Raw genomic sequence first — 9,656 nt, forward strand, 5'->3', positions numbered from 1 at the left:
CCGCCCGCCCCGGCTGCAGCATCCCTGCATCAGCGTTTCCCTCCCGCCGCCGCTGCTAGAAGGTGCCAGGCCTGGCCCCCCACTTTGAAACCCAGTGCTTTGAAAAATAAAGGCTCGAGAAAGTTAATTTGCCCCGTTTCGCTGCCCTGCTCTTCCAACTAAATGTGCTTTATTTCCAGAAAAGCCCGGAGAAAAGCTCGGTCCTCCTTCCAGCTGTTTGCAGCTGCATCACCACCACTGGAAACATTGAAACCCGGGCAGCAAACTCCACAAAAATTAAGATGTCGGGATTTTTTCCTTCCTATGTTTTCCCCTCTTTATTTCCCCTGCAGCTTACGGATGACAACTTGGGGGAAAACCCGGTGCTGAAGCGGCCGGGCAGGGTGCGGTGCCTCCCCGGGCTGCTCTCCCCATCCCAACCTCCAGCTCGGGTGCCTGCCAAAACCCTCCACTTTTCACCTTCCCATCTACCCAATTCCTTCTCTTTTCATCCCTCGACTCCATGCCGAGGATGCCGCCCTTACCCGTGCCGCGCCGGCAGTGGTTCTTCCCGTCTGCGCCCGCCGGGCTCCACTCACATCGGACTTTTCCCAGCGGATAAAGCTTCGATAAGCGGAGTCAACGTCACTCGTACCCCTCCTGCGCTGGGAGGGATAAACCGGCTTCAATGGGCTGGAAAACACGGGGCCGGCGGCTTTGGGGAGAAAGGAACGCGTGGCTGGGGTGAACCTTGGGGATGCAGAGGGCTCTGCCTCGGGGAGGTGAAAAAACCTGCATCTATCAGGTTTACAAAATCCATGTGTTTCAAACAAGGATAAGCCATGCAGAGGTTTTCATCGAGAGGTGAGTTTTACCTTCTGGAAGGGAAATACCCAGAGGATGGAGCCCGCCGACCCTGATGCCTGGGGATAAATAGTCTCTAAGGGCTGGATAAACCCTACAACAGCCCCCAAAATACTCCAGCAATTTAAGTGTGAGTCTCCAAAACTGCTGGGCAGGAGCATTTCTCCTTGGGAAACTTCACCGCCGGGATTCAAGCAGGTTTTGCTCTTCTCCCTCATCGCTCCTGGCCCGCGCAGAGCCCATTTCAGTAGCATTTCTACCTGCAAAGTGCTTTATTTTGACCAAACCAGGCTCCAATTCAGGAGTTTTCATTCTGTATTAAGTTGCTACATATTTTGTTTTCTTGTTAATCAACAAAGCAATGCCACAGTCATCCTCCAAATCCATCAAAGGCTGTTCTTGCTGTACAATACATTCCCTAACGCGTGTTAAAGGTGGAAAAGGTACCATCAACATTTAAAAAATTACAAAGAGAAATCGCAAAAAAACTCAAGGGAGGGAGAAAGTCAGAGTATTAGTTCACATCGAGGTATAAAATTGATATTGCTGGTTAGCCCGTGAGAAAAGAGGTTTTTCCAGGTGTAATGGTGGGAAAGGAGCCAGTCCCCAAACGGGGACCGTGCGCTGGCACTGCCGCAAAACCAACGAGAAAAATAAAGCCTTTTTTATTTCAGCCTCTCCCTCCTCCCGCCACCGCTCCCCGCTTTCCGCACGGCATCCCGCGAAGGATGCCCGGCACCCATCGGCTCTTCCCGCCAGCGCTACGCGGCGCGGCACAGCCACCACAGAGGTTCGGCATCGCGGGGCGTTTCCAAATCCCTAACATTAGTGCAAATCCGAAATGGGGGAAGGAGGGAGTTACACGACTGGATGCAGGTTAAGGGAACGTGCCGGGGAAAAGGGATTTACTCCTTCGCTGTAAATCCAACCGTCAGTCCCCAGGTTTGCTTTCGGCAGCAAAAGTGTTAAAAACGCGACTGGATGCAGGTTAAGGGAACGTGCCGGGGAAAAGGGGATTTACTCCTTCGCTGTAAATCCAACCGTTGGTCCCCAGGTTTGCTTTCGGCAGCAAAAGTGTTAAAAAAACCCAATTCCCAGCAGATCCTTATCGGTTTACAAAAGCTTCCCGTTGCCTGCCAATTATTGCAATAGAAATGTGCTTTTTTTTAAAAAAAAAAAAGAGGAATTCTTTGTGCTCTCTTGCCACCGGGCAGCAGGTTCTCCGCTGGGAGCCACGTGCGGGCACTGCTGAAGCATCTTCGAACCGAACCCAAATCCTTGCTCTTGAACGCTTGCAGCCCTCGCTTGGGCCCATCCTCAGCGGCTTCGCCCTCCTCATGGATATCCTCTTTTATTTCCCTCCCTGTTATTTCCAGGGATTTGAGATTTTGGCCAAAGCTGCCACCAGCCAGAGCCTTGCTGGGAAAACCCCCGTCTGCAGAGGAGGAACTCCCCGAGGATGCTGCGCGGGAGGATGGCTTGGCGCCGAGCCGGAGGGATCCCAGCAGACTCCAGGAGCGCTCCAGGACTGACGGGGGTTTGGGATTCGGTACAGTACGTCCTGTGGGCAAACGGCTCTTCGTGTGATGTGACCCGGAGCCGTGGCGCCGGCGAAAGGTTTCACATCGCTGTCGGACCTTCGGAAATCTCCTCCAGCCTTTGCTCGATCATCAGCCGGAGGACGGAGTATCTGGAGAGGTGAAGGATGAGGGAAAAGAGGATTTTTGCAGCCTCAAGATGGGCTTTTAACCCAAATTGCCATGAAAACCCTGGAGTAATGCAAACCCCAACAGCTCACGCATGCATCAGGGATGCAAGGCTGTGCCAGTGAATTTTCAGCACGGAAATAACCCCCCGACAACGTCCGCAACTCCCAGCATCTCCCCTCGATGCCACCGAGCCCAGCGTACTTGCGCATTAGCTTCTTCACTTCACGATCCTCCTCTTCCTCCAGCTTCTGGATGAAGCTCCTGAGGACAGGCATCTCGAATTTGATGTACTGAGCAACCTGGGTGGGAGAGACACACCGAGTCGGGGGGTGAAGACGCACCAACCCGGCAAGGCTGAAGGCGACCTCATGGCATCCTCTGCCCTGATCGAACTGGGGAAATCAAGGACCCCCCTGACTTTTGCAACAAGCCCTAAAAGAAAGCACATTCCCTCTCAGCTGCTAGCTAATTATTGGGAAAAAATCCACCTAAGCTTTATTTTATTTTACCCTCTAATTATTGGGAAAAAATCCACCTAAGCTTTACTTTATTTTACCCTCTGGCTCAAGACTTGGCTCAGAGAGCCCTGCACATCCCCAACGTGCCACTGAGTGCAGTTTAATCCCAAATACACCCCAAAAGCGCCTCATCTGTGCTCTGATTTCGGAGGAGGGAGCCAGCAGATGGCATAAACGAGCCGTTCCCCTCCGGCAGCGCTTTCCCAGCTGGAAAAGATGCCAATTCTGCCAAAAGGCTGTGCAGAAATTGCCCTTGAGTGATCAGATTTGGGATGGCAAAGTAGGGCTGGGGGCCGTTTGCTCTCGGTTGTGGTTTGCAGCTGCTCTTTAAGGACAGAACAAGGTTTTTCCTGCAAGATGGGGACTTTTCATGAGGAGACACAGGGGCAAATCAAAGCAATTCCTTAATCCCCAGTTTTCCCTTCCTGGCTGCATCCCGAGCCCATCCAAAAGCGACGAGCATCCCGTGCCGGCAAACTCACGTCATAGGTGACTTCTTCCACCTGGTCCTTCTCCATGAGGAAGACCTTGGAGACCTGCTCGCAGGGACCCTGCAGAATTCGGGCGATCAGGGGGTAATCGCTAGCTCGCAGCTTCTGCTTCTCTGCAAGGCCAAAAGCACCGGCGTTCGGCCCAGCAGACCACGGGGCTTTGCCGCGGCCGACCCGTCGGCTGTGCCGGGAGGGGTTTTTGGCAGACTCACCTCCGCTGGTGTGGACAATGTAGAGGGCAAACTCCTCCGCTGAGTTTTCAATCTAAACAGAGACATAAACCACTATTAAAGGGCTGTGTTTCTATCCGAGATTTTCCCCCCAGTTAAAAAAAATCCCCTTATTTCACTCTGCCATCACATTTTATATCCACGGGTTGTAAATTTTTACATCCATGGGCTATAAATCCCCCTCGCGGAGCAAGCCAGGGGCTCAGGGCAGGGGATAGCTAACGTACCTTGAATTTATTGAGCAGCAGCTTGAGGACCTGAGGGGTCGTCATCGTGCTGTTTATCCGCACGTTGGTGACGGAGCCGTACGCCGGCGTGAACACGGACGTCTATGGGGCACAAAGTCCATTTAAACCCCTCCCGGGACGTCCCCACCGGTCCATGGGGAGAGGTTTTGGGGGGGCGGTGAGGTTGGGGGCTCACCTTATGGTTGTAGAAGTGGCCGTTGATGGAGAAGCGGTGACGGCGGATGCGCCGCTGCTCGCTGGGAGTGCGGGCGCTGCCCCGGCGCCGTACGCCCACGTCGCTCCGCGTCCTCATCAGCTGCGGCGTCTCCTCCGGCTGCGACTTGGCAGCTGGAAAAGACCCCGTGGGAGGATGGGGCTGTGGGTTGGGGACAAGCGAGAACCCCCCCACAGGGTCCTACCCTGCATCTCCCCGCTGCAAGAGCTGCTGGGAGAACCCAAGGATGCGAAAGTCCCCATCCCAGAAATTCAGCCCTACAAACTTCCCGGGACATACTTAACCCACCAGTTTAAACCATGACAGCTACTGGCTTATTCTCTCCCAGCTCCTGAAGAAGGCTATTAATTCAGAATTAATTGTGTAAATCCAGGCTGCTACCTGGATAAGGCCTCTTCTCCTGGATAAAATCTCTCCTTCTCCCAGGGACTTGAGCATCTTTACTCGCTTTTTCATAATTTCACTTTTTTTTTTTTTCTCCTTTCCATTAATGAGAACAGGAAAATGAGGCCAGCGCTTCAGATCTCTGCGTGAAAACTGGCCTGGATCCAGATTATTATAAACCAGCTCTTCATCCATTTTTAATGAACCTCTCGGGCTCGAGCTTGGATGTTTTAATTCAAAGCATGTCTGCAGCAAGAAAAATCTCTGGCACACGCGGCTCCAGATGCACGCCATGGGCCACGGTGACTAAGCACTCACGAGGAGCCGTGCACGCACGCTATGCGCTGATTTTTTATGGGCTTTTGGAGAAAAATATAATAAAAGACTTCTTTTTGGGTGCTGGCAGAGGTTTAACATCACACGGCTCCAGTAGCTGCTGGGTTAATTCTACAGTGCCATGCGCTGCAGATATTGCCTGGGCAAGCTTTAATTAGGGGGGGGAAAAAGCAAGTGTCATGTGTGGGGAGATCAAAAAGAGAAAGGGGGAAAGCTGGAGGATCAAGGATGGGGCCATGGGTTTCATGGATCAATGAGTTTTGCAAGCGGTCAGCTCCTCCCTGAGCCAGGAAGTGGATGAGCATCCCGAAGACGAAAGGATTAGCTGGTTCTTCTCTGCCTCCGGGGTGTATTTCCATAAAAACATCAAAAAAACACCACCCAAAAAAGCCAGGAATATCTGCAAAATGCCCCGAGTGAGTAAGAAAAATGCATAAAGCAGGTTTTTCCAGTGGGAATCGCTGCTGGGACAGCTCGTGTCCCCATTCATCGCTGCCTCCTGCTCAAAACAAGGGGTTAACGAGGCGTTGGACGAGCTCTTCCCCCTCTCCAAGAGGAAAAACCAGGGAGGGGGAAAAAACCCTTTGCAGAAATGTTGACTTCCCCATGGTAACGGCACCTCCCAACGGCGCCCATTCTTCTTCCCTAAAAGCGGAGCCGCCGGGAAGGGGAAGCGCCGACATCCTTTTCCCTACGATCCCACGAGGCTCTTTGCTCCATCCCCTTATTTCTTCCCACCGTGGCCCTTTCCCTGAGCAAAATCCCTTCGGAGGGGTTTCGGGCCATCGGGGCTAAGATTTTCACGCTGCCATTAAATAAATGAAAAAGAGGCACTTTGGAAACGGCTCTAAGTAACTCGGAGCGAGATGGGGACAGCGATTTCTAGAGGGAAAAAAGGCCTGTTTTCTCTTTTCTCAAGTAAAACCGGAGCGTAAGGCAGCTGCTCCCAACCGCCCAGCCAAACCCAACCGGATCCAAGCCCGGCTCACCTGCACCGCTCCCGGGAGCCTCCGTGTTCGGCGTGGCCTCCGTATCCGTGACCTGGATGTCTGGCAAGGTGCTGGGCTTCAGCACAGACCTGGCAATAAAAAACAGGGAAGCCTATTGTCATGCAGCTCCAGAGGGAGCAATAACCAGGATCATTTCCCCCCCAAGTTGTTATTTCCAGGACGGGCAGCAGCCCGCTCTCCCTGCGGATTTGGCAGATAACCATCCCTGTAGGGTCGCAGCACAAGGCTATTTGCACTCTAAACCCTGAATCCCATCCTGTCCCACTCCCAAAATGCCTCTGGAGGGTCTTATCCCAGCCGCCTTCTTCCCAGGAAGGGATGCTGAAGCCTGAAACGACTTTCGTGCAAGCGCCAGCACAAACCTGCGCGCGCAGAGCTCAACCTGCCCCCTTTTCCCCTTTGCAGCACCTTCAAAACCAGGCAGGAACCAGGCAGCCCCCAAGCCAGGACAATCCATGGACTTGCTGCTCCCGGGTACTTGAGGACGGGCAGCCCAGGGGTTTGCCGGAGGCAGGTGGGAACTGGCCATCCCAGGGGAATTACCCCGGGAGCAACATCCAGCATGAAACCGGTATGGAAGTTAACCCCAGGGCGGCTTTGGCAGGAGCTTGTTGCAGGTCTGGTCTGGGGGGTGGTTTGCCAAAGGAAGGGGGTTGCAAAAAGGGGGGCTCTTTGCGAAAGGGGGGCCTTCGCAGGGTGAAACCAAGCTGCTTTATTTCACACTTGGCTTCTTCAGGGTGTTGGGGGAAAAAAAAGGGATCCAGACAAGGTAACTGGGGCTGCAACCCTGCAAACGCCGCCTTGGCTGGGGGGGTTAAAGCTGCTTTTCCCTCCCCTCACCCGTGGGCTCCCAGGTTGCAGCCGGAGTGCCAGGAGGATGAGGAGGGCGGGGGGCGGATGCGCTGGTTGTCGTCCTGCATCTGCAGACGGATGGGTCGCCGCAAGCCCCAGGAGATGTTCAGCAGCCCCTCCACGACCAGCTCGCCTTCCTCCTGCGCGAGAGACGGGCAGCTCAGCGGCCGACACGCGCGAACACGGTGGGGGTCGCCGAGGGGCGCGGGGCGCACCCTCCGATCCGAAGGGAACCCCATTCCCTTGGGCTTTCTCTCCATTGGGTGCTGGCCCCGGGGGTTTTCTTACCTCCCGGTGTCGCAGCTGCAAATTCTGCCCTTCGTAGTAGATGTTGTACGTCTTCAAGTGTAAAAGCAGCTCATTCCTGGGAAAAACACGGGGAAGATGCTGAGAAGAGCTGGGGAGGAGCGAGGGGGGATGTTGCAGGTGCCACTTGGTATCCGGTGTGGTACCCCCTGCGCCAGCCAGGGGCAAATTTTGGGCAACTGGGAGAAAGCAAGAATTTCTTCCCTGGGCAATGAACCTGCTGTGCTGCTGGGGGACCTGAAACAGCTTAATTTGGGACAAATCTGGGTCTTTTGCTGCCTAGAGACCTCCCTTGTTGAAGAAATCTGCTGTAGGTTCAACCCTTTGCAACCACAAGTAGGGGACAAGCTCCCCCGCAACCATGACCTCCATAAACCTTGCAGAAAGATGTAAGAAAACCCATCAGACGTTGGTCACATGGCTGAAAAACAAGGAAATTTGTGGAGCGCCCAAGCCTTTGGGTCATGCTGGAATCACAAGTTACCACAGGCGAGTTTATCGCGTCGGCTCATCGCTCCAGACCCCGACCTTGAGCTCAAATTAAAAGTCTGAGCCCTGCTCCGGTTGCAAATAAAAATAAAATAAAACCAAATAAATTAAAAAAATAACCAGCCCAGGAAGTCTGAGCCCAGCTATGAATCACGGGGAAGCAATTAATTCATAAAGCTGTCATTAATTCAGCTGGCTGGCTGATGGAGTTTAAGGATGTTCAGCACCATCTGACTAGCCTAAAGAAGCACAGATCACGGGGATTTGGGGTTATGCGAAAGAAAAAAGGGAGAGAAAAAATACCACATATATGCTTTCTCTCCCCCCAAATCTTCCTTGAAACTTAGGAATCATTTTACCTCTTTCCCAAGCATAAAAGACCAATATCTAATCGGGACCTTTCTCAAGCAAAACCTGTACTTCATGCAATTTCATAGAGCATTTGGCCATGCTCCTGAGAAAAAATGCCAACATCACATCAACAACCTTTTTTTTTTTAAAGAAAAATGCCATTTCTTGCCCCAGAACGGCTTCATCTTTCCAAAACCAACCGAACCAAGTTAAAACCCAGGGACACTCCGCTCCTCCCAGCACAAAGGCTGGGAATACTGCAAACAACTCCCCAGCCACCAGCACCGCCCGTATTCCTGCATTCCCGCCCCGCCGAGCACCTTACTTGGAGATGTATTTGTCTTTTCCGCAGGGGACCAGGTACTCGCAGCTGCCGTAATCCATCCTCCCGCTCTCCTTTCATGGGAGCTGAATGGCAAAGAGGGAGGAAAGAAAAGCATCAGTGTGAACCGCCCTGTTATCCCGTCCCCGCTACACACCCATGGATAAAGGGGAGGAAACTTGCTTGGATTTGGAAGAGCTGTTGGGAAAAGACTCCAGCGGATGCAGCTGGAGGTAAAGTTGGATGAGGTTCCTCCAGGAAAACTGGTGGAGAGGGAGGGGAAATCAGATAAGGGGAGAAGCGTTGTGCACCCACTGAAAATTTAATACCGGCAGAGATACGCTTACGCTGACATTTGCATTTCCAGCATCCACGGACCGCCCCAGCGATGCCAGGCTGGGAGGTGGGAGGGTTATAGCCAGGATTTGCCCCTTTTCTCCATGTATTTTCCTACAAAGCTGCGGACACGCAGGTCTGGAACCGGCTCGGTGCTTCCTCGTGAAAGCAGGCAGCGGGCACGAGGGCCGACTTTCGCAAGCAGCAAGAGCCGCTGGGCTGGTTCCGTTATTATTTTTTGATGATGCCGGCTGCGTTTTTCTCCGTTCCTTCCAGTGCCAAAACATCCCCATCGCTCTCGTGCAAACGCTTGGCAACTCCCCCAGAACTCCCACCCGGGAGTGGCCCTGGCTTAGAGCGCGAGTGTGATTTTTGGATGCTACGAAGTGGAATTAAGACGAGAGTTTAGAGTGAAGCCCTCAGGATCAGTCACGGGCTCGGAGCACTTCGGAAATCAGACCTTGAAGTGCAGTGTCAGGGTGGCTTTGGGCATTGAGAAAAGGCTCCTTGGGTCACCCTTTTGCTCGAGTTTGCTCAAACCCTCCTACAGCCCGGCTTTCGTTTTCCAGGGTTTCTCCCCTCCCTCCCCTTGTCCAGAAGGAGAAAACAAGGTGAGAAAAGAGCATTGTATCCACAAACTGCTGTTTTCTTCTACCTCCCTCATCGCCATGTGCTTCCTCCCCATCCCCTGAGAAACAAACCCATTTTCCTGCCAAAAAAAACCCCTCGCAATGACATCCAGGCGGATAAATGACTCAACCAAGGCCGTGCGGTAAAACCTGTGTCGGAGAATGGACCTACCCCCTAAAACCTCAGCAGAGCAGCAATTCCCGCTTCTCACCCCATGCATCGGGGTATATTCTAGCAAATATATTCCATGTGACAGCAGAAATGCTCTGCATCGTGCGTCAAACCGCAGAGGAGGTTGCAAAAGCAAAGCTGGTGTTTGCAGGCAGAAACAGGCAGGGGAAGGGCAGGAAGCCGCCTCAGTCCCTGGGGCTCCAGCTCTGCCCGGAG

At 53.2% G+C, this 9,656-nt stretch overlaps 1 protein-coding gene across 1 annotated transcript; it reads right to left on the reverse strand.

Moving 5' to 3' along the window:
* Positions 1-524: 524 nt before the first annotated feature.
* Positions 525-8,365, reverse strand: RASSF2 (Ras association (RalGDS/AF-6) domain family member 2; the record flags this gene model as incomplete). The annotated part of the gene is made up of 11 exons (XM_010146486.1): positions 8,307-8,365; positions 7,124-7,199; positions 6,824-6,975; positions 5,943-6,051; positions 4,215-4,358; positions 4,019-4,120; positions 3,774-3,825; positions 3,553-3,674; positions 2,754-2,851; positions 2,481-2,533; positions 525-694 (listed from the first exon to the last, which is right to left on the reverse strand). Coding segments are annotated over exons 1-11 (1,137 nt in total), but the record flags the coding sequence as incomplete, so codon positions are not given.
* Between the last annotated feature and the right edge of the window lie 1,291 nt (positions 8,366-9,656).

This window comes from Eurypyga helias, unplaced genomic scaffold (assembly GCF_000690775.1).
Source record: "Eurypyga helias isolate BGI_N326 unplaced genomic scaffold, ASM69077v1 scaffold31962, whole genome shotgun sequence".
In the NCBI taxonomy this organism is placed as follows: domain Eukaryota; kingdom Metazoa; phylum Chordata; class Aves; order Eurypygiformes; family Eurypygidae; genus Eurypyga; species Eurypyga helias.